Raw genomic sequence first — 25,421 nt, 5'->3', positions numbered from 1 at the left:
TTCACATAGAAACAAACTCTTTAACCACATGACAGAGCAGTTACTGATAAGACTGAGCAGTGATGCAATCTACTGTTTAGGGACCACAGCTCACCTGAAACTCCCTCCACAGAGTGAGACTGGAGAAGTTTTTTAAAGAGGCATACATTTCTTATCAAGTTTTTTGAAGGTCAAAAAATTATTTTATTTTATTTTATTTTATTTGGTTTTATTTTATTTTATGATTTTTTTGTTTTGTTTAATTTGATTTAATTTGATTTGATTTTATTTTATTTTATTTATTATTTATTTGTTGTTGTACTTTTTCTTTCCACTGTCATCTTTTTATTATTATAAAAAATATATTATAAATTATTTTAATTATAAATATTATAATATACTGTTTATGCTACTTTCTACTCTACTGCAGTTACAACTGTAGTTACTTTTCATATTAAGAGTTTACATTAAAACGATATAAACTTATGAGATGCAATGCATTTGTGAAAGATGAAACTAGTGGGTCCCGACCTGCTTGTGACTCTACTTTCCATAAACTGTATTCCTTCCACTGTACAAAAGTTAAGCCGAAATATTCTGAATATATATATATATATATATATATATATTTATATGGAAATCAATTAACAACACAAAGCACTGACAATGTCCAGAAACCCTCACAGATACTGCATTTAGCATAAAACAATATGCTCAAATGATAACATGGCAAACTGCAGCCCAACAGGCAACAACAGCTGTCAGTGTGTCAGTGTGCTGACTTGACTATGACTTGCCCCCAAACAGCATGTGATTATCATAAGGTGGGCATGTCGGTAAAGGGGAGACTCGTGGGTACCCATAGAACCCATTTATATTCACATATCTGGAGGTCAGAGGTCAAGGGACCCCTTTTGAAAATGCATGAAAGTTTTTCCTCTCCAAAGTTTTGCGCAAGTTTGGAGCGTTATTTAGCCTCCTTCGCTAGTCAATTCTCGAGCCTCCGGCTCTGTGACTACTTCACTCTGAACAGTTGTCAATCATGACGTCTCACCCCCTTTTTATAACATTAAATAACTAATTAAAACCAAACATCAGAAAAATGAACACATTTCAGTGGGCTTTATGACCTATACTGCAGCCAGCCACCAGGGGGCGATTGAGATGTTTTGGTAAGTGAATAATAAATAAATGTATGCAAATTTGCGTAGCAGAAGTTTTTTTTCTTTCTTTCCTACCATATTAATCATCCCACGACCCCTCAGATTTACCTTGTGGCCTTTTGGAGAGGCCCTATAGGTTTACATTGTTGAACCCCTCGACTAAAATGTAAACAGTATAATGTAGTCTCCTCTACTACATCACTAAAAGGCTGCTTACATATTGATGCATCAATATTAATTATCTAATAATGTAATATATAGACTAATACTCTTATATTGGTTTCTACAGGGGTCATTTTCATGCAGATACTTATTTACTTTTTAAATTAATGTTGCCGATAGGCCAAATACTTCTGTACGTTTACTCAGTTTTAAATGTGGGACCTGAAAAGGTCACTTTCTCAAAGTCGGATTTTATGGAAGTACGGAGATGCATCACATGCAAAATGTGCCAGCACAGCGTATTTCAGGTGAAGTGAGATTATTTTCAGCCTTAGCAAATTGAGGAAAGACAAAGATTACTTAAAAAGGCAATGATATGGTTCTTTTAACACATTTTTTATTATGGATCTGAACCTTTAACACATTTAGCGCTCAGTGTGCCATGAAACAAATGCAACAAAAACAAATGCAAAATACCAACAAATCTACTTCTAATTTACAAACAAGATTAGACATTAGTGACTTTTTATGCAAATGATCCTAACAAAGTATATTCCCTTGAATTTTCAGACGTACAATTTAGCTGGTAATGAAAAATTAAGTTAATAACAGTGTGTGTGATATAGTGGGAAGGACAAGACAGCTTGATTCAAGATTGAATAATTAAGGGTGTTCATTACAAAGCCTAGAAGGCATTTTTAAACAGAAATATATGTATATATAAACATTTTGAACACATGGCAGCCCTTTCCATACACTTCATAGATACTAAAAAATAAAAAAAACAATTCAAACAGTTCATATAACGGTTTAACTGAAAGACACTGGATATAAAATGACCTCAAATTCATGAGAAGTGTGTGAGGAAAAAAGAAGTGTGTCTGTTTGTGTTGTCTGCCGGTGTATTCACTCAGAGGGCAAAGGTCGACTTTCAGCAAAGGGAGCTGATCTCGCTCTTGCTGCAGCCCCACTTGCAGCAGGCGTTGGACAGGCCCACCACCACGTCCCGGCCCTTGCGGTCAGCCTTGCGTAGAGCTTCCAGGATTTCGTCGCTGATGAAAGAGCGGGCCGACCTGCTGAACACTCCCTCTTGGTTGTCTCTCTCTGTGAAGCTTTGGTCTCTGTTCCTTTGGAGGATGCTCTCCACCGCGGGATTGTAACTCAAGCCCTCCGAGGACTCCTCCTGACGGGAGCTGAATGGATCCTCTGAAACATCTGCAGCAGTGAAACGGGCAAATGAAGAATCAGAGAACACTTTTCTGTCACACTGAGGGATTAAATGATAGTTTGTCCCTGACCCTGTCCAGTATCTGTATTGTCTTTAAAATAATTGATAAAGATGGCAGGGAGTGAGTGTCAGAAGTCCTGAACATTTCTGGGGAAGATGCAAACCAATAGGATGCAGTATATTAAGTTTTTTGAGGATCAAAAGCTCAGATAAATATTTGGGAAGTTTCTTTATTAAGTGGTTCACCATAATACATCTAATAGCAATGTGAATGAGGAGTATAGCTCTCTGATTCCAGCATAGATTGTCCATACTGTAAACACTGACCAAGCCAACTATACAATTGCTCATTATGAAAGTATTAATTTATCTGCTATTACTATTGTTGTTATTTTATTTTATTTTATTTAATTTAATTTAATTTATAAATTTATTTTTGTAGTTTTTCTCTCCACTGTCATCTAGCTATTATTATAAAAACATATAAATATAAAAATATTTTATTATTAATTAATATTATTATTATTGTTGATGTTATTATTGTTACTATTATTATTGCTATTATTATCATTACGATTATATAATTAATTAATTTAACAAACTACTTTTGTACTTTCTACTCAGGTAGCCTACATATAATAGCCTATATATAAATATAAAAATATTTTGTATTATTATTTTCTATTATTATTATTTTCTATTATTATTTTTTTCTATCATTATTATTATTAATATTATACCAAACAACATGATTGTTCAATACAAATGCAATTAGTAGTATTTTCTGTCTATCTGCACATGAAAAAACATGTTTTATTGTCCCTGCATTGAAGTTATCATTGCCATATGCTTTTCTGCACATTGCACACAATCACAAATGAGCAGAAGAAGGTAATAAAGACAGAAACTTCATCATGGACATACAAAGAATTTGCAGAGATCCAGAGAACTCATAACATCTGAAATTAAAAAAAAATAAAAGCCGATATCATGAATGGATTTGTTTTGGTCACCAGATGAAACCCTAACAGTGATTGTAGTATAAGAGACATCACAAGGCCAGTATAGCACCCTCAGCCTCTCACCTGCAGTCCTGAGCGACCGTTTCCATCGTGAGCCTCCACAGGTGAAGATGACTGCCCGGATGAACTCACGGCCACAGAGCTTCACCCCATATGTTGGGTCGTCCAAGGGCTGAACCCCAGCCACCAGCAGACACACAGCCAGCACTGCAGCCTTCCACATAGTAAACACAGCAAAACAGAAGTGGTTAAAACGACAGGAGGTTCTTTGCTTTGAGCAGCACTTAGCTTTTTTGTCTCCCTGTTTGCAAGAGTTGTGACTTTCTAGCTGGCCCAGGCGTGGTTTATAAAGGGGGTCTGGAGCCCTGCATACTGTGCGCATGCAGGCCTTCTACGGAAGAAGAACAGATTTGAATGAGAGATACAGCCAGAGACCTTTATGGAGACAAAAAGCGGACCAAAGGTGGCATAATTAATGAATATGTCAGATGATCTAATTGTGTTTCAGCATGAGAAGCACTTTTGTCACTTTCAATGTCACCTCACTTACATTTAATATGTTAACGATTCCATAACCATGGGTCAATGTGAATATGAAGAGCATATTGACATTAATAATGTCAACCAAAAGCAATAAATATGAGACTATGTGACGTGTCTCCAACTAACCAATATGCTTCTCATAGGTATTTGCAGATATATCAATTTCCTTTGACATATTGCTGCAATATAAATTGCTAAATCACTAGATATCATGGTCTTGTGTCCCCTACAGATACCATAGATTGCTGTGTAAGGTGATATATTCTATGAGCTGAATAAATCTGTCAAATAAAAGCAAGAAAAAATCAGGCAATTTATCAGTTGTTGGCAGCTGACACCAAAGAATAGCATAAGGATAATCAACACTTAAGTCTCACAAGAAGATGTTCAATGAAAGGAAATTCCTTTCAAAAATTAAAAACATACAATGAACTGTGATTGTCTGAACGCATGCAATGAACTTTTCAGGCCTAATTATGTTGCCATGAATTCCCCTGATAAGATTTAACATTCGCTGACACCACTACAGGAATATATTTAGGCCATTGTGACGATATCACAATTATTTACATCGGTTTTGTCATTTTGAATCCCCACGAGACCCTGTGTGACTTCAGTGTGTATCATTTTCCTTTTCTCTTGAAAAATTGCTTATTCTAGTCATCTCTTTGCCAAAAGGTGAACTGGGAGGAAGGAGACAGGACCAGTGACATTTTCAAAGGCAGATAACATAGAAGCCTTATTATGAGTCAGACAAAAATAAAACACATTTTTATCTGTGTATCCACATAGTCAAAGGTCGCTCGTTTAGGATATTACAATGGGGATGATGAATTTGTAATTAATGTGACGATAACAAGCAAACAAAATGGCATTTTAGGAGGGTGTCCACCCCGGCATTCATTAACACAGTGTCACAGAGGCGACCTGCGGAGGTCATGGGAGCAATGTGAAAATGCAATGGGCCATACTTTTAAAAAAAAAAAAAAATATGTGTTGTATCTGAAATGCACACGGTAGATACATTTATATAATATGGTCCTATACTGTATAACTTGATTTAAGGGGTAATGACATCATTTATAAATTAATTTTGTGTTTAGAGCCCTATTGAAATTGCTTCGTTTATTATTATTTGTATTATTATCATTATTATTATTATTTATTTATATGTGCTGTTGTATGGCCACTGCATAACTAGCCTATAAAAAGTGACTTAGGGTAAAAAGAATTCAAGCAGGCTATCTGAAGGGGCGGTCCTTTTTCTGTTTTTATTTCATGTCACAGACACTGAGTTATGTATGACCTTTGCCATAAACAATAAAAAAAGATTTGGAAAAAAAACAGCAGCAACAAAAATGTACACAAAATAAAACAGCATCCCACATGTTGTAGAATACACACAGTACACTTGTAGTTTGTGTCAGTGCTGTTTTGTTAGGGAAATTAGATTTGACCAATTGCAAATAGTGAATATGCAAAATGTATTTTACTTGTACTGAAAAGAAAAAACTTTGATATGTTTAAAGGTCCAATATCATGCCCATTTTCAGGTTCATACTTATATTTTGTGTTTCTACTAGAACATGTTTACATGCTGTAATGTTAAAAAAAAAACTTTATTTTCCTCATACTGTCTGCCTGAATATACCTGTATTTACCCTCTGTCTGAAACGCTCCGTTTTAGTGCATTTCAACAGAATTGGCTTTTTTCAAACGTACAATTTCTGAATACGGGCTGTGTGTATTTCTCCGTATATTGAGCGTTTTGATAGTTTACCAGTATTTATAGCACTTAAACCTGCTTTATAATCAGACTGGACTACATTTTTTGTAATTCAATGGATTACAAAAACATGCCATGTAATTTGTATTCAGTAACTAACCACATTTCAAAGTAATATGACCCAAACCCTGATAGTAATGTTATTGAATGGTTGTGACATTATCAAATGACAAATTTTGATAAGCACTAAGATTAAAATATATAGCATCCGCCTTAGTTGTAAAAAAATGTATGTCTATATGATAGTGATGCTCCACAAATGGGCGTGGAGGGCTTTGTAGTAGACATATTGGTGCTACTGTGCCTTTAAGACAATTCGGTTATTATCAGGTTATTGTCAGGTTATTGTCAGGTTATTGTCAGGTTATTGTCAGGTTAGCGTCAGGTTATTGTCAGGTTATTGTCAGGTTATTTTAAGGTTATTGTCAGGTTATTGTCAGGTTAGCGTCAGGTTATTGTCAGGTTATTGTCAGGTTATTATCAGGTTATTGTCAGATTATTGTCAGGTTATTGTCAGTTTATTATCAGGTTATTGTCAGTTTATTATCAGGTTATTATCAGGTTATTGTCAGGTTATTGTCAGTTTATTATCAGGTTGTTGTCAGGTTATTGTCAGGTTATTATCAGGTTATTGTCAGGTTATTGTCAGTTTATTATCAGGTTGTTGTCAGGTTATTGTCAGGTTATTGTCAGGTTATTGTCAGGTTATTATCAGGTTATTGTCAGGTTATTATCAGGTTATTGTCAGGTTATTGTCAGGTTATTGTCAAGGTATAGTAGCAGAATATACAGTATTGACAATAAACCGACTAATAACAAAATTGCACAAGTGGAAAATTATATTGCACAGTGAGAATGAATGTATGAATGAATGAATGAATGAATGAATGAATGAATTATCAAATCACTAACTGCACAATTTTGATAAGCTCTAAGATTAAAATATATAGCATCCTCTTTAGTTGTAAAAATGTATGTCTATATGATAGTGATGCTCCACAAATGGGCGTGGAGGGCTTTGTAGTAGACATATTGGTGCTACTGTGCCTTTAAGAGAATTCGGCCCCGCTCAGCCAATCAGAGCGCCGGAGAGGGGGGAGGGCAGGGAGCGGGTGGGTAGCAACAGTTGCCCTGGTGAGGACGAAGCGCCATAGCCACGGTAGCCCTGGCGACAAGAACCCCAGCAACGAGAATCAACAACAACAACAACTGAATCCGCCATAAAAAAATAAAAGAAGACAGATTTTACCGGTGGGGGAAATAACACACGTGGATACAGAGGTGAAGACTCTTTACATATAGGAGAATATATGTTATGTCCAATAATGAATTGTGTGCTATTGCTTTTTGTTGTTTCAGTAGCCACAACAGGCATCCTAGTGTTGGCTGATTATTAGCCTGCAAAGCTAGCCGTCGGATTGATAATCGAGTCTTAAATATAAAGGAGGTTTAGTTTCTACACCGCTTCTCATTCTGGTGACACTGGATTGAGTCTGCCATGACGACGCAGACACAGATGCATCTCCAAGCAGGCCGTTGTTATGGCGATGTCAAATGCAAAAGGCACAAAATGGCGGTTGTTGTAGAGACCAGTTAGCTTCCTTTTGCTGCTTAGAGAGAGAGAGAGAGCTAGCAACCAGAGCTGTCACGACTCACTAACTGCTTTACAGTTAACGGACAGAATTAACCTGTAAACGTCTTTTTAACGGCTGTTTCTGTGGCGGTTTATGCGTTTATCCAACAGCCGACACAAAAACCCAAAGTCCCTGAATACACCTGATGTTAGATACCCCTAAAAAAGAGGAGACTCCTAAATTAGGATAGTTTAAGGTGTTTGTTCACTGATTTTACTATATGAGAAACTTTATAGATGTGTAATAAGGTTTCTTGTTGCCTATTGACCACTAACGTCAGGATTAAAAACCCTCAGTTGGGTTTGAAAGCACAGATGTAAATCCTGTGCTCTCTGTTTTCAGTTAGATGAACAAACACATGAGGTTTATAAATTAACCTGACAATAACCTGATAATAACCTGACAAGAACCTGACAAGAACCTAATAATAACCTGACAAGAACCTAATAATAACCTGACAAGAACCTGACAAGAACCTAATAATAATCTGACAATAACCTAATAATAACCTGACAAGAACCTGACAAGAACCTAATAATAACCTGACAAGAACCTGACAAGAACCTAATAATAATCTGACAATAACCTGATATTAAACTGACAATAACCTGACAATAACCTGACAAGAACCTAATAATAATCTGACAATAACCTAATAATAACCTGATAATAACCTGACAATAACCTGATAATAATCTGATAATAACCTGATAATAATCTGACAATAACCTGATAATAACCTGACAATAACCTGACAATAACCTGACAAGAACCTAATAATAATCTGACAATAACCTAATAATAACCTGACAAGAACCTGACAAGAACCTGACAATAACCTGACAATAACCTGATAATAATCTGACAATAACCTGATAATAACCTGACAATAACCTGATAATAATCTGATAATAACCTAATAATAATCTGACAATAACCTGATATTAAACTGACAATAACCTGACAATAACCTGACAAGAACCTAATAATAATCTGACAATAACCTAATAATAACCTGACAAGAACCTGACAATAACCTGACAATAACCTGATAATAATCTGACAATAACCTGATAATAATCTGATAATAACCTGATAATAATCTGATAATAACCTGATAATAACCTGACAATAACCTGATAATAATCTGATAATAACCTGATAATAATCTGACAATAACCTGATAATAACCTGACAATAACCTGATATTTTCAGGTGGAATTTCATTCATTTATTCATTCATTCATTCATTCATTCATTCATTCATTCATTCTCACTGTGCAATATAATTTTCCACTTGTGCAATTTTGTTAATAGTCTGTTTATAGTCAATACTGTATATACTGCTCCTATTTTCATACTTCCTTCTATTTAAATGGTTCATATTTGTAACACTTTGTTTAGCTCTTTTCTTTTACCGTGTTAGCTGATGCATATGTTTTTTTGCACTATATATCCCCTTTGCTGCTGTACACTGCCAATCTTCCCACTGCGGGACTAATAAAGGAATATCTGATCTTATCTTAACTGGCAAATGAAACATCGTTCTCGTGTTGATGGAGAGTTGAAAGCTAAAATTAAAGGCAGGTGGAGGACATTTAACATCTGAGGGGCGTGGCGGAGAAGGAAGGCGTTCTGCAGGTGCTTTGCAGGTCCCACTTCAGTTTGACGTGTTTGTTCACTGATTTTACTATATGAGCAACTTTATAAATTTGTAATAAGGTTTTTTGTTGCTTATTGACCATTAACATCTGGACTAAAAACCCTCATTTGGGTTTGAAAACACAGATTTCACGTTAAGTCCTGTGCTATCTGTTTTCAGTTAGATGAACAGAGACACAAGGTTTATAAGATAAGATAAGATAAGATGAACCTTTATTAATCCCCGGAGGGAAATTCAGGTGTCAAAGCAGCAACATCAGCAAACAGAGTGAAACACAGGAGAGGCACAGGTATACAAAAATCATAAAAACAATAATAGAGATGTAAAAGATACAGAGTGAATGGGTGAACATAGTGTGTGCAGTCCATCAATAAATAAATGTATTATGTACAATAAATAAATGTAATATGTACATATGTGCAGTCTATAAAGTGGTATATAGGATGTATAGTGTAAAGTAAGTGTAAAGTGCGCCAGTGGTTAGAGTCCAAGATGGTTGCAGATAGTGCATGTTTAAAGTTCTTAGTTCTCATAAGAGGGTCAGTCTTGGTTGTGTAGCCTGATGGCTACCAGCATGAAGGACTGACCCAGGCGCTTTGTGTTGTCAGCATCAAGGCTATTGTATCAAAATATGTCACAAAGTAAGGACGAGGTGTACGGGTAATATCCTCATAATTGTGTGTGACATTACAACAGAATCCGTTTCAGTATTAGTGCAGTGAGGTAAAGGGATTTTCCCTCTTGTGCTGTGTGGCCATAGGATGTGTGTGATCACATTACAGGTAATGAGACACCAAAATGCTTGTTCCCATCAATGCTCCTCCTCCACATGTCCACATCAGCTGCACCACCAACAGGTCAGCTGCAGTAGTACTTAAAGAAATAGGAGGGGAGGAGAGGGGCATCTGATGTTGAGCACTATTTTCCACTCAGGCTTACAGATCCTGCAACAAACATCCCTTGTTATATCGATGAGACAGAAAGGCTCCAAAAGGCACAGAATAAGGCAGCCAGAATTGTCTTGAGGTGTGCTGTACGACACCCCAGTGACTGAACGACATACTACCTATAGGGTGGTTGACTGTAAAGGACACTATTAAGTTTATGTTATAATGTATATCATACAAAGAAACCAAGAGCTATTTACAACCGGCTCCATTTGGTGAAAGACAGACATAAAGTCAATACGGGAGCTGCTACGGGCACAAATTATGTCCTGCAGGCTTGTCAAAGGTGGAATAAACTACCTGAGACCACTAGGGTAATGGCTAAAGATATACATGATATGGTTTATTGGATATCAGGAGGTTTCCCTGCTGTATGGAAGGCATTAATTGTTGTAATCTGTTGATTTTAATGTTTTAATGTTACTTTGTGTGTTGCACAATGTAAGGGGCTGATTGGGTTTTGCTTCTACAGAGGTTGTTGTTTCTGTTTGTATATATTAGTGATGTTTTTTTTTATATGTTGAGGAAGAATAGCCCAGTCAAATCATGTTCAAGAATTGCCCATAAGACTAAATCTGACTAGATCCCCAGTCTCTATCTGAACGATTATACAGTGGCTTGAAAGACCAAATGACTTTGGGCTCACTGAATGGAAATACACAGCTCCAGGATTCATCCTGGAACTCACACTGGAGATTCCAGAGCTTACCTAATACAAACCAGGAATGCGTAACTAGTCGCTTGTTTCTTTTTCCTAGGGTGATTCCCAGCTCTTGTAATGGCCACCTCAGGCTACGTAGGTGAGATCCAGCCAGCAGCCCAACCCCAGGGGGCTGGTGTTACCGTCACACCGGGGCAACCTGACGCCAGTTCCACCCCTGCAACCGCCCCTCAGTTTCTGGCTGAGATCCAGACCGCTGTGGTCACTTCCACTGTCGTCACAGCCACAGGCCAGACTTCTCCCACCGATCAAGCCGCCTCCATCATCACTCCCAAACCCGCAGATGGTAGTCAAGCTCAGGCCACATCACAGGCCCAGCCTCCTCAGACGCAGTATGTGACTGCTGAGATCCAGGGCTCCCCCACGCAGTCTGGAAATGCTCAAAGCACCCCTCAGTACATCGTTGTTACAGTCACAGGTGAGGGCTGAACTTTGCATACCATTATGTGCTATTGGCACTGATGAAGACCAGACCAGTTCAGGGCAGAAGCAGCGCTAATCCATCCATATATTCGTGGTTTCTCCTCATAAAATTGTAGTCTTATAAAGGTGATTTTTAAAATGCCTTTTCAAAAAAAGGTTTGTTCATATACACACCTGTTTATTTTGAATGAGTCAGATCTGTCTTTATCAAATTTAATAACACGGTGTGTTCTTAAGGGCAGTCAGCTAAGATACTTCAAAGTTTTATGGATTGTAGAACTAAGATATACTTCCACATGTTCAAATAAACACTTTAGTTGCCTCTCTACACAATTCTTTGTTCTGGGTTTGGTGGAATGGACGAGTGGTGCTCCTATAAAAATGGACAGCAACATCAACAACTTCATGAAAGTAAAATAATGTCACCAACCTGTGAGTGTATTTACATACATTACCCTTTTGTCCTTCAGAGGGCTCCCTTCACTCAAGCGACAGCGTGTCGGACTCCAGCCCCCCTCCAGCTGTGGTGCAAACAGGGGTTCCCACGCAGGTTGTCCAGCAGGTACAGGCGGGTCAACAGGTAAAATATGCACGCACACACAAACGCAACATGAAATTAACGTGTCCTTGACTCTTAAAACTATACAGTATCTTTTTCTGTGCAGAGGTCCGTGGTGCAGGCCACCAATCAGATAGCCAAGACTGAGCCGGGCACCCAGCTCAGTGTCACCAGTCTACAGCCTGTTCATATCAGCCAGGAGGTAAGTCACACAGTAACACTTCATCCATGGTGGTCACATATGATGTCTGACAATCACACGTACTGTCACTTACCAACACACATTTGGGGAATACAAACACACACAAGTCATTATAGCTTCCATCCCAAAAGGGGATCACATCCAAAATGTTCCAACTTTCTCACATTTTGGCTCAGTATTCGTCAACTAATCACATCTGTGGTCAAACAGGCCTCTGTGGGCTTCCAGTTCCTCCCTAGCACAAACGTGACAGCGTTAGTCAGGGACACGAATCTAGAAGAAAGCCAGCTGCAACTTGTGATAGGACAGCCAGAGTGCCAGGCCTGGGTATCAGCAGACTGCATGAGAGAATGCTGCGGCAAGCCCCTCTACCTCCCCTCGGACCTCCTCCAGTATTACCAGTCAATGTACTTGCTCTCTGTGCATGCGAAGAAAGAGATAGGAGGAGCCCACCCTGCAGTCACAAGCTCAGGCCCTGATCAGTCTACAACTACTGCTTTCCAAGTAGGTCAGGGACATGAGGGTGACTGCTGCTATATACAATAGTTAAGGGAACAGAGAACATGTCTGTAGCTATAAATGTACTGTATGTGTTATCATTTCAAAAGAAACTGTACATGAAAGATGTTCAGGCAAGATGCAGTTAGGGATGTCACGAGAACCGATACTTCGGTAACAAGCCGATGCCAAAATTCTGAAAACGTGACGTTTTTCTACAGTACCGTAGGTACCGTAGGCACCATCAGGTGTCGAGGCTAACGGCGTTAGGGACGATAGAAAATGTAAAAGGCAATATTTGCGAAATGTGTGTCAAAATACTATTTTAAATTATTGTCGTGCTTGGCGCCATGGTAGCTCACCTGGTAGAGCGGGCGCCCCATGTACCAAGGCTGAGTCCTTTCCGCAGCGGCCCGGGGTTCGAATCTGTCCTTTGGCCCTTTGCAGCATGGCATCCCCTCTCTCGCCCCCTTTCATTACTATCACTTTTTCTCTCTCCATTAAAGGCATAAAAGCCCCCAAAAAAATCTTTAAAAAAATAAATCAGATATATATATACAGTATATTCAGTATATTAATATTGTGGTGCTGCAGAGATGTCCTGGCCAACACACCATAATATACAGACTTAAAAAAAAAATGTTGTTTGATACAGATCCCCGCAAAAATCACACCATAATCATTTAAATATTTCTTTCAATGAAAATGAAAATAATGATGTAAAAATTACCATTCCCTCTAATATTGCAAATCATATCGCAATTGCGATATCAGCCAAAATAATCGCAATTAGATATTTTTAAAAAAATCATTCAGCCCTATTTGGGACGCAATAAACTCACTACTTACGCGTCCAGGGAACGCTCCCTGTTTCCCCCCCTGATAGTGCGACATTGTGAACAACAAATCCGTTGAAATCAGCAGGACGAGAGCTAGTTAACGTTAGCTGTTAACAGCCAGAGGTGCCATTACATTACATCATGATGCGTTCAGGATCTATTCAGTAGAAATGATGATGGTAAATTGTAACGTTATCATGATGTGTTCAAATGTAATCTTGTAAAATTTAGTTTTTGGTGAGACACTTGAATAAATCCAGTTCTTTGAAAGATATGTATTCACAGCAATATAAAAAAGGTATGCTAACGGTAACAAAGGAGCGGATGTTGAAGTACATGGGATTTATTTTTCTATGTTTTTATCGAAATTGGTATCGAGATTCGTAAAATTTGACTGGTATTGGTATCGACTACTAAATTTCTGGTATCGTGACATTCCTAGATGCAGTTGATGTGGTCTAACTAGGCAGGCAAGGATTAATGGATTTATTGGATTTTGTGTGTGTGTGTGTGTGTGTGTGTGTGTGTGTGTGTGTGTGTGTGTGTGTGTGTGTGCGCGTGCGCGTGCTCGCTCCGTAGGTCCAGCAGCAGCTCACACCAGTGCCGGTGCAACATGTGTACGCCAATCAAGTGCAGTATGTGGAAGGAGGAGATTCCAGCTACACCACCAGCACCATGTTAGAATAAAACTCCTTTTCTAACTCATGTCCAGACAGAACGTTTTCCTTTTTAACAGTTTATTCTCTAACACGTCTTTTCCTGTCTCCCATGCAGCCGCTCCAGCGCCTTTCCTTACACCGACACCCCCCTGTACACCCAGACCACAGCTGCCCAGTATTATGAAAGCCAGCCGACTTCAGGCTCCTCCACCCCCGGCACACCTCTAACCGTCTCTGTGACCGCCGGCACGGCGGGGGGCGTGTCCATGTTTGTCGCCCAGCCCACCAGCGCAGCGGGGGGAGGGGCCACGGTGGTGACCACGGGCGGCACCACCAACGGGGCGGGGGAAGGCACCAACGGTGGCGCGGCAGGCAGCTATGTGATCCAGGGGGGTTACATGCTGGGCAGCGGCAGCGGAGCGGCAGCCGGCAACAGTCAGAGCTACTCGCACACCGCCCGCGCCTCCCCAGCCACTGTGAGTATTACAGAGGGCGAGGAGAGTAGCGTGCCGTCGGCAGACAAGAAGGTATGCAGAGGCGCCAAGCGCAGGAATTTCTTCTCGTTTTTGTTCCCATCCACACAACCCCCTTTGGTGGCGCATACTGATGACGTCATAGTTTTGTCCAGTGGAAAGCACAATTAAAAATGTGTAGATTTGTTATTAGGACAGATGATGTTCGCTGTGGGTGATACAACACTTTGATCACAATAACACTTGGTGTAGCATACGGTATTTTTAAATGTGGTTTCCACCTGAAAGAAAACAAAACCATGGCCTCATCATTTTCATATCATTACAGTGCATGTGACGAGGGGCATTTTTTAATTTGCCTGAAATGCCCCGACACTATATTGTTCATCCCAAATTCATCCTAATGAACCCCATAATGATATCTAATGGTAACCAGCCTATGTTTGGCTAAACATCCCATCAGCACTGCAAGTCATTGATTCATTGCATACCAAAGTTGTATGCCACGGCACGCAATCAAACGTATTTGTGTTTTCATTCCCAAACGATCGACGGACTGTAAATGTGAATCGATTTGTTTGTGTTTGTATAATTAATTGATAAGAAAAATGTGCGTGCATGTGCTGCATATTAAACTGAATACAAGTATTTTTTTGTGTGCACATACTGTTTGTTTGTCTCTATTGGCTTTGCTAACTGCACCAGCAATTTTCTTTTTTTCCGTTGCCTGCGTGTCAGGTACAGTGGTTGCTGGACAACTATGAGACAGCTGAAGGAGTGAGTCTGCCCCGTTCCACCCTCTACTGCCACTACCTGCTGCACTGCCAGGAGCAGAAACTGGAGCCGGTTAATGCCGCCTCGTTCGGGAAACTCATTAGATCTGTGTTCATGGGGCTACGCACACGACGCCTGGGCACACGGTAAGATGGTTCATCATCAGACAACCAAACTCAGGTAGAGAAGACACCAAAGTCCATCTACACATTGTCTATATTGACACCATACTAATGTGCTGATTTTTATTTGTATGTATATAAAATGTTAGACAGAGAGAGAGAGAGAGCGAGAGAGAGAGAGAGAGAGAGAGAGCAGGCAAACAGAGAGAGACATCCACAATATCCCTACCGCAGTGATGCACATCACCCTCTTTATACACACTGTATGATCCATATGCATATAGATCTCAATTAGTGGACGCCCCCAGGCAAAGTTTCCTACAGGAGAACAATGGAGGATTTTTTTACTAGGAAAATCTATAGAGCTCTTAGGAGGGTTGCAAAATGTTGGCCTGGTGTAGGAAGAACTGTGGGTAGAGATGAAGACAGACAGCATGTGTGTGGGTGAGTGAGTTCCATAAAGGAGGGGAGGGTGAGCAAGTGAGATTTGACTTTTTTAGAAATGTCTGGTAATGGTTTAATTAAAAAATATGAAATGTTCTTGTATTTTATGAAATTAAAGATATATATTGTTAAATCACACATCTGTATTGAGTGTATTGATGTAGCTTTGAGGGAGTTACCATAGATTTATATAGACAACATCTCCTCTCACATCTACTTGTCTTCCCCCTCTATAGATTTACTACCGGAGACAGATTCACCAACACGGGTCCAGTTTTATGTAAAAACATATGTTTTAACATCTGTAACATCTGTTCCTGACAGGGGTAATTCTAAATACCACTATTATGGGCTGAGGATCAAGGCAGGCTCTTCTCTTCTCCGTCTGATGGAAGACCAGCAACATCTGGCCATGAGGCAGCAGCCCTTCTCACAGAAACAGAGGTATCTATTGTCTTATGTTACACCACTGGAACCGTTTCTCTTAAATATCTATTTTCACCTGACTCTTATCTTCTACCTGTCCCTCACATTATATACAGTAGGTCATTTTAAATCCTCTCACGGTTTCAGACATCTGCTACACGATAAAGACAGAATTGCCGCTTCGTTTCACTTTATTATTCATCGTCTTTGTGTAGATCTGAATGTTTCAGCTGCCTTATCTCATGCACTTAATCCCTGCTCCTGTCAGGTTGAAGCCTGTGCATAAAGTAGAGGGAATGACCAACGGCACAGCAGCAGGAGCCGGCCAGCAGCAGCAACAGCAGCAGGGGTCGGGGCAGGTGGACATCAGCACCCAGGTCCAGCAGTACCAGCAGTTCCTAGGTGAGTTCAGTGACGGTTATGGTTAGGAGTCTGATTTACAGTTAATTGTGATTACACTCCGCATTAAATGTGATTTCTCTTTGAGTATCCGGTTTCCTTGTGTTCCAGATGCATCCCGAGCTCTCCCAGAGTTCCCAGACATCGACCTCCAGGGGAAGTCTATGCCAGAGGGAATCGAGCTGGAGCACATAAAGAGCTTTCAGCTACTGTACAGAGAACACTGTGAGGTAACTGGCCGGCACCCATTGAGTATTTATCAGTTTCCCTGTTCTATCTAGTTGTTAGCGGGACAGTGGAAGACTGCTTTAAATGAAAGTGTAACTTATAAGGTAGGACAATATGAACTGAAAAATGAAGACACGTTGTTAGACAGCTGAGGGAGAAGATGGGCTCAATTGTACTCAGCCAACATTAGTACATGAGCTCCATTAATAAATAATGTCCTCGTAAAGTAAGGAAAACGATCTTGTGATAATCTCATGGCTGCACAATACATAGTTTTTTTTATCGTCATCGCGATGTCAACTTGCGTGATAAACACATCATGAAAGACTGCGATATTACACCTTTTATTTCTCTTTATTACTCTTTGAGTTAGTTGAACGAGTATCAGTAGAAAACTGCATTTTAAAATCACTCCTTTTTTTATTGGTGCCTCTTCAGTTTATGTTCAATTAGCTCAATAAAATAATGTTGGAAATAATTTCCTTTCATTTATTTTTATTCAACAAGTAATTAGTTGTATTTTAGCAGAATACTGAAAGGGATATTCAACGTTATTGCATATTAGATATTTTCCTCAGCCCTAATCTGAATGTTTTTATTTATTATATGATGTTCTCTGTGTGTCTGTCTCTGTCAGGCCATACTAGATGTGATGGTCAACCTGCAGTTCACCCTGGTGGAAACTCTGTGGAAGACCTTCTGGAGGTTCAGCCAGAGTCAGGCTGGAGATGCCACGTTGGCTGTGTGAGTGCTCAACATTCTCCTGTTGCAGTTGCTGTTGCAGTTGACATGTTAAATGCAGGTTAATTAAAACTGGCATGCACGTGTGTCGGCAGTCACGACGAGTCAGAGAAGCGCCTCCCCAAGTCCTGCCTGGTGCTGCTGTGCAAGTACGACCCGGTGCTGCGCTGGAGCCGTGACTGTGACAACAGTCTGTACCAGGGCCTGGTGGAGATCCTCATCCCTGACGTCCTCAGGCCCATCCCCAGTAAGGAAATGGACTTTACACCATTGACACACACACAGGTGCCAACCTGCCCATCAGGATCTAAATACTCATTCACACACCGATGGCACAGCCTTCGGGAACAGTTTGGGGTTAAGTATCTTGTTCGAGGACACTTCAACATGTGACCTTCCGGTTGGTATCCGATTGGTGCTCTACCGTTGAGCCACAGCCGCCACAGTAGGATTATGCAGTAAACACACTCACATACTGTCAAATATAGTATGGTGCAGAGAGTAATAATATGCACAGAATAAAATATCATGAAGCTATTATACCGTAAATGCAAAATAGTTTTTTGTATCTGACTTTTTTTAGATTTAGAATTTGCCCATTTGTTTTACTGTCTTGTCTGTAGTGAAAAAAATAATTACAGCTGCCATTAAAGCTCCATACAGGGTCCGAAACTAACACCCGCCAAGCACCGAATGCAGGTTGATTTTTGGTTTGGCGAGGATATCTCAGAAGGCTATCCGCCACTGACGGGTGAATGTTTTTGTATGAAAATAGTCATATGAAAAATATAAGTTTGATTACACTGAGTCTCTACTGCATTAAAAATATATATTTAAATTTAACTTAGCTGCATTGTTCACATCAAAATAAATCATAACAAACATGCAAATGAATTATTGATTAAGTTCTCTTAGTTTTATATTCAACATAATAAAACCTTATTAAAGGTCCCATATTGTATAAACTCAGATTTTCATGTCTTTTATATTATAAAGCAGGTTTAAGTGCTATATAAATACTGTTAAACTATCAAAACGCTCAATATACGGAGAAATACACACAGCCCGTATTCAGAAATTTTGCATTTGAAACAATTTGTGATGTCACAAATGTACAATATTTAGACCATTACGCAGTTTTAAACGTAAACATTCTAAATGTGTCCCAGTTTATTTCCTGTTGCAGTGTATGTAAATAACATCAGCTGACAGTAAGTAAACATGGACCCAAGCTGTTGCCTAGCAACGCAATTCCATTGCAATTCCGTTGAAATGCACTAAAACGGAGCGTTTCAGACAGGGTAAATACAGGTATATTCAGGCAGACAGGATGAGGAAAATAAAGTTGTTTTTTTTACCATTACAGCATGTAAACATGTTCTAGTAGAAACACAAAATACAAGTATGAACCTGAAAATGAGCACGATATGGGACCTTTAACATCAAAATAAATCAAACAAACATGCAAATTAATTATTGATTAAGTTCTCTTAGTGTTGTATTCAACATAATACCTCATTAACTCAATGAAATGTATTGAAATAAACGTATAGGTGACACAAAAAGGCAATTTATTATTTTGGCCAATAAAAAATATGCTTGGCCGATGGATCTGTTCCATCTACCTGTCCCCATGGCACGTGAAAAAGTCCATCCCTACAGTACATGCCCATACAGAGCTACAGCTCCTAATTGAACTATTTAAATGAACCTATGAAAGAACAAAGTTCAACCCGATATTTCACATAATATACAAACAACTGTACATTTCTGTGAGAATGTTTTTCTTCTTGGTTGAAACGTTTTGACTGATGGACCGGCTCAGTAGTAGTAAACCACAACGTTTCTCCTCATTGATGTGAAAACTGACTCACTGGTGTTCAGACTTATTTCCTTTCGGTTTCAACTTTAGTCAGAGTTTGGATTTTCTTACTCTGAGCACTGTTACGAGAAATGATTTTCCTTTCCTTCTGCTGCCACAGAAATATTTTCCACACTAGGTCTTTTGTCCTCCGTGTAAATTGGAAATCTGGCCAAGACATCTGTTTCTCCTGCAGAGATGTAGCTCTTCACCAGGTGTTTGATAATACTTTCTCCAGGTACATTCTCAAAGGATGTGAAAGGGATGAAGTGACCAGTATTAAAGTATCTTATCCTTGTTTTCTTGCTGCTCACAGGTGCCTTAACTCAAGCCATCCGCAACTTTGCCAAGAGCCTGGAGAGCTGGCTGACCAACGCCATGATGAACATCCCGGAGGAAATGGTCCGCATCAAGGTACGCTCCCCTCGGATCAACCATTTTTCTTGTCTGGGAGTTTTCCTTGTTGTGGTTGTGTGAAGAGGGGCTACAGCTGATTCTACATAAAATACAGTCCTATTATCTGCCAGCTCATTTCTAGGTAAATCATGCAAATAATTATGGGTAGAAAATAGATAATTCTGAACAATTCTTCCTTATGGAAACAGTCTCATTGTCACGTTTTTCCACAGTATAAACGGACAATGTTGTGTGCATTCTGTAAGTGAAGATACAAGGTGCCTCTCACATTCCCCGTCTCCTCTTTAGGCCTGAGGTCCTGGCCAGAGCTGAACATATATTGCTCACTGTTAAAACTGTTCTATTTGGTTATTTGTAGATATATTTGTATGTACTTTATGTGTACCTTTATGTCAAATATATTTTTTCATCCTTGTTCTCTCTCAGGTAACATCAGCCAATGCGTTTGCCCAGACGCTGCGTCGCTACACCAGTCTGAACCACCTCGCCCAGGCCGCCCGCGCCGTCCTCCAGAACACGGCCCAGATCAACCAGATGCTGTCCGACCTCAACCGCGTCGACTTCGCCAACGTCCAGGTCCGTTTATTCTCTGAACGCTGTGCTGTGCGCTGCCGACAGCATTCGTATCACCTCACATGAATCTCAGTGTTTGTGGTTTCATCTTGCAGGTTTCAGTGTTTGTGCACATGCACCAGTTTCTGCTGAAGCTTGTGGTTTTGATGAGGTTTCATGTGTTCGTTAATTATTCAGTGTTTTCTGCGACTTTCCTCCCAAGGAAATGTAAACCAAGCCCTCTTGCTTTTTCTCAGAACTCATCGTCTTTCTCCCCCCACCCCACCCCCCCACCCCCTCCCCACCCCCCCCACCCCCACCCCCCCAGTGAGTGAAGATCACATGGTTAGACAGAGAACCCTGAACCTGGAAGTGGTTTAGTGTCTTGTTTGAAGACAGTTTGGCAGTGAATGTATTTCTTCAACGAGGACTTTGAGTGTAAACATGAGGTCACCCCGCTGCCCTCTACCGGTCAGCTGTGACTGCGTCTCACTGACGCATCCTGTCCACCCTTTCGCAGGAGCAGGCTTCCTGGGTGTGCCGGTGTGAAGACCGTGTTGTCCAGCGGCTGGAGCAGGACTTCAAGCTGACCCTCCAGCAGCAGAACTCCCTGGAGCAGTGGGCGGCGTGGCTTGACGGTGTCGTCTCCCAGGTCCTAAAGCCCTACCAGCAGAGCCCCGCCTTCCCCAAGGCCGCCAAGCTCTTCCTACTCAAGTGGTCCTTTTACAGGTGTGACGGACGACATTCAGACATTCTCATTTCCATGTTGTCTTCGTCGATATTAATGATATTATAAATTCATAAAAACAGAATGGTAGGAACTTTGTTATCTTGCGTCCTACGTTAGTGTGATAAAATCCTGACTGCAGGTAGACAAGATAGCGTCGGCTGCTCCTCGTGGCAGATGACAATTCTATAGTTGTCAACTACAGTTGTGGAGGGAGCTATGGAGGAAGTGAAACCTCTGATCAGAATACTGGTAATCACTCTCATGACTCTTACTCACATTGGGCTCACTTCTGTAGTGAAAATAAACTATTTCCCATTTTTCTGGGGGACGCCATGGAACTCCCTCGAGGACGGTTGGTGTGAGAACCGCTGGACTAAATGACTAAGAGGGGGGCCACCCTACTACACTGAAAGAGACAGTTTGAAGTTGTGAGATCAGTCTGTAAAAAGACCACAGTAATAATGTGACTCGTTCAGCTGCGTGGATGAATATGTCAATTTACTGTCGGATATCATAAAACAGGCAGCAGAATTCACTCTCTATTAATGTTAATGAAGAATGAAATTGATATGAAAATGTATTAGTGGATTCACTGTGAGAAGGGGAGTCTCTCTCTATCTCTCTTTCTCTTGACTCTTTGTCATCGTGAAGCGCTGAGAAATACTTCTTATTTGCGGTTAAGAAGTGAAGTGACAGAATCTTTGTGTATTTGTGCTCTCCAGCTCCATGGTGATCAGGGACTTGACCCTGAGGAGTGCAGCCAGTTTTGGCTCCTTTCACCTGATCCGTCTGCTGTACGACGAGTACATGTACTACCTGATAGAGCACCGAGTGGCCCAGGCTAAAGGAGAGACCCCCATCGCTGTCATGGGAGAGGTACCAAAGCACACACACACACATGGGTGAACTAGGGCTGTCAAAGTTAACGCGGTAATAACGCACATTCGTTTTAACGCCACTAATTTAATATTAATAACGCATTAATGCAACTTGGGATTTTTAGGTTGTAGCGGGCTCAGTTAAAGCTAGAGTGAAGATACCGGTATCATATGAAACTAGAAAACCTGATGAATCCATCGGTACCCACCATGTCATACTAGCTTGTCGGGAAGGAGGTTAAATAATGCTCCAAACTTATGCTACATTTTGGGGCGGAAAAACTGTCATGGCCATTTTCAAAGGGGTCCCTTGACCTCTGACCTCCAGATATGTGAATGTAAATGGGTTCTATGGGTACCCACGAGTCTCCCCTTTACAGACATGCACACTTTATGATAATCACATGCAGTTTGGGGCAAGTCATAGTCAAGTCAGCACACTGACACACTGACAGCTGCTGTTGCCTGTTGGGCTGCAGTTTGCCATGTCATGATTGGAGCATATTGTTTTATGCTAAATGCAGTACCTGTGAGGGTTTCTGGACAATATCTGTCGTTGTTTTGTGTTGTTCATTGATTTACAATAATAAATATATACATACATTTGCATACAGCAGCATATTTGTCCACTCCCATGTTGATAAGAGGATTAAATACTTGATAAATCTCCCTTTAAGGTACATTTTGAACAGATAGAAATGTGGGATTAATCGCGATAAAATGTTTTAATCGATTGACAGCTCTGAACTGAAATAAATAACGAAAGCCACGTTTACATGACTAACACATTCCACTCTCGCCTTCAGTTTGCCAGTTTGGGCCGGGGTCTAAACCAGCTGGATCCTGACAAAGGTAACTACACCCCGCCGTACCTCACACTGACCACGTTTCAAGCATCGTTTATAACTGACCCATTTAACCCTGTGTCCAATCCCAGAAGAGGAAGAGGAGGAGGAGGATGAGAGTGACGACGAAGGTCAGGAGCTGTCCCTCCCCTCGGACGGGGTCGTGCTCGGAGACGAGTCTCTGGAGCCGCCCGCCAAGCTGGCCAGGATGGACCAGAGAGTCCTCTTCACGACCGGATCGGCCGACGACTAACCACAGAGTTACAACACTACTAGACGTGGAGCGATTCTATTCATTATGCACACACACACACACACACACACACACACACACACACAGATGTACAAAGAACACTAATTTATACACTCGACACATGTATATAGATCTTGTAAATGTGCGTGCACACTCTCGCTGCATACTGTAACCGTCCCCACTTGTTTACGCACGCACACAGCCCAAACATTCAGCACTGCTGTTGCCTGGATGGCACAACCACCTTGTTCAGTTTACACGTTGGCACTGCAACAGGATGTGGCTTCGAAACCCCCCCAGAGAGAAACACAGAGCATTTTTTAACCCTCCGTTGTGTTGATCTGTAAAAATGAACTAAAGCCAGGCATGTTTTTATTTTTCTCTCTCTCATCGCATTGCAACCCGTAACCTCGCCGTCTCCTCGCTGCTCACCCTCGATCCTCCTAAAACTGTCACTGCCGTATCAAAGTGGTCTTGAAAATACTGTGATGTGTGTGTGTGTGTGTGTGTGTGTGTGTGTGTGTGTGCGTGTGTGTAAAGGTAACGTCTACAGGAGGACAAAGTGGACATTCAACAGCTGCATTTAGTTGTTATTAATTCATTTAAAATGCTCTCGATGTCGTCCAGAAGGGAGGAGACATTTGTGGGAGACGGCAGCAGGCGGTTGGTCTCTGGGTGGGTTCGTCCTGTTTGTGTGTGATTTTCATTTGAGCACTGGGGGGGGGGGGGGGGCTTCTCCATGATGGTGTGTGTACACGTGTGTGTGATTGTGAGCCAAGTGTTGACTGTTCTCCTCTGTACATATTTTCTATGGCGTTCAGGTTTTTGATTTTGGGAAGACGTGTGTGTAGATTTCCTGTTCGATTTTATCCGCCTGTAAAGAAAGAAAACGTTTCTTGTGTTCTCGGAGTGCCTGTCGCAGCTGCTACACACATAAAAAGATAACGCTACGGCTGTGGAATCGGGGCTCCCGTCAGTTGCTGCAAAACAAAATCCTCTCTCTTTAATCGAACATCTGGTTCCGCGAGAGAGGTACCGCGTGTGTGTCATATTTTTAAGTGCTTCATTCCAGTCCGTCCAATAATAAGTTCCTCTGTGGCCTCATTGTCCTTTGACATATCATTTTCCCGCCTTATTTCAATATGCTTTTCCATGTGTGTGCCAAACCCGTTTGCTTTTATTATCCCGTTGTCTTTAACTTCTATGTTTTAAGGAGGACTGTGCCTGAGTAAGAACGCTGATATAATTATTATTCTACTGTATATTTATCCACTATTTTTGAATTTTGTTGTCACTAAGTGAACCTCTTGTGCAGTGTATACGGTGCCGTGTTGTCACACATTGTAAGCAAACCTTTGTGTGCATTTTTGAGTTGTGATCGTTACGTTCAATCCTTCGATATCATATCTGATGACTTTTCCACAAACAGGCTGAAGGCCCTGCCTCTTTGCACATATCGACTTATTGTCTTTAAAGCTCTCGACAGAGTTATCAGAGATGTTTTTTATTTGAAGTCTTAGGTGTGTTTTATTTAACGGTGGGGTGCAGTTGTCACTTCTCCATGTCCATCTCCATCGCCGCCTCAGCAGGGCGAGAAGGCGAGGTGGCTCTTTCTGCACAGTCCTCCGCCCGACAACTCATCTCCCTCCCATCTCACCGCGTTTCCGCCCTCCCGCCAACGGCTTTGTTTTGCTTCAAACATTCATATTCTTAAACACTGTTTGTCCAGATCGGTTGTCGTAAACATGTCATTTTTTTAATACAATGTCTTTAAAATAGCTGCGACGCTCATGTTGTCAACAAGCGTTGCCGGCCTCAAACCAGCACATCATCCTTTATATATACGGAGTCTAACGAACGCCACCACAGCTGAGTACATATCACTCCAGTCTCTCAATGATCTACAGCATATAGAATGGCCATTGTTTACCTGGTAAAGAAAAAAAATGTTTCGTCATTTTTTTTATAGTGCATTGTTTCTCATGTACAAAACAATTTGAGGAAAAAAAAGATGTTCAGTGGCAGTGTTTTATGAATTTGGTCTGCTATAAGTATGACTGTGCCTTTGGAGGTGGTAGAATGCAATTCAGATGTTTTTAATTTTAAAGATATAAATTAAAGAATTTTTAAAATTGCACTCTTGTAGATTTGTTGTCCTTGAAGTTAAGAAAACGGCGAGTACAGTCAGACGTATTTATAATCTTTGTGGCTTCTAGATAGACGGGGTTGCGGTCTGAAATGCAGCCGCAA

General features: G+C 40.6%; 2 protein-coding genes across 6 annotated transcripts; one reads left to right on the top strand and one right to left on the bottom strand.

The window, feature by feature from the left end:
* Window positions 1-840: 840 nt before the first annotated feature.
* On the bottom strand, window positions 841-6,402 carry LOC141781283 (relaxin-3-like). Its single transcript, XM_074656916.1, has 2 exons — window positions 3,618-6,402; window positions 841-2,519 (listed from the first exon to the last, which is right to left on the bottom strand). Exons 1-2 carry the CDS (start codon window positions 3,934-3,936, stop codon window positions 2,236-2,238), a joined length of 603 nt encoding a protein of 200 aa, XP_074513017.1. The 5' UTR covers window positions 3,937-6,402; the 3' UTR covers window positions 841-2,235.
* A 580-nt stretch (window positions 6,403-6,982) lies between these two features.
* rfx1a (regulatory factor X, 1a (influences HLA class II expression)) lies at window positions 6,983-25,306 on the top strand. 5 transcript variants are annotated; one of them, XM_074656909.1, is made up of 19 exons: window positions 6,983-7,164; window positions 10,886-11,266; window positions 11,742-11,851; window positions 11,937-12,032; window positions 12,243-12,536; window positions 13,949-14,046; window positions 14,144-14,504; window positions 15,246-15,421; window positions 16,166-16,285; window positions 16,536-16,669; window positions 16,778-16,896; window positions 17,532-17,638; window positions 17,731-17,882; window positions 19,813-19,910; window positions 20,340-20,489; window positions 20,986-21,194; window positions 21,918-22,071; window positions 22,880-22,925; window positions 23,011-25,306. In XM_074656909.1, the coding sequence occupies exons 2-19, from the start codon at window positions 10,906-10,908 to the stop codon at window positions 23,169-23,171; spliced, it is 2,946 nt and encodes a 981-aa protein (XP_074513010.1). In that variant the 5' UTR covers window positions 6,983-7,164; window positions 10,886-10,905; the 3' UTR covers window positions 23,172-25,306. The 5 variants fall into 5 exon arrangements, with proteins under 5 accessions (XP_074513010.1, XP_074513009.1, XP_074513008.1 ...); XM_074656908.1 differs by having other exon boundaries at window positions 15,240-15,421; XM_074656907.1 differs by having other exon boundaries at window positions 14,144-14,555.
* The last annotated feature ends 115 nt before the right edge of the window (window positions 25,307-25,421 follow it).

The sequence above is a fragment of the Sebastes fasciatus genome, chromosome 13 (assembly GCF_043250625.1).
Source record: "Sebastes fasciatus isolate fSebFas1 chromosome 13, fSebFas1.pri, whole genome shotgun sequence".
Lineage (NCBI taxonomy): Eukaryota > Metazoa > Chordata > Actinopteri > Perciformes > Sebastidae > Sebastes > Sebastes fasciatus.
The sequence above is the reverse complement of the archived record's forward strand: the minus strand, read 5'-3'. Positions and strand labels throughout refer to the sequence as shown.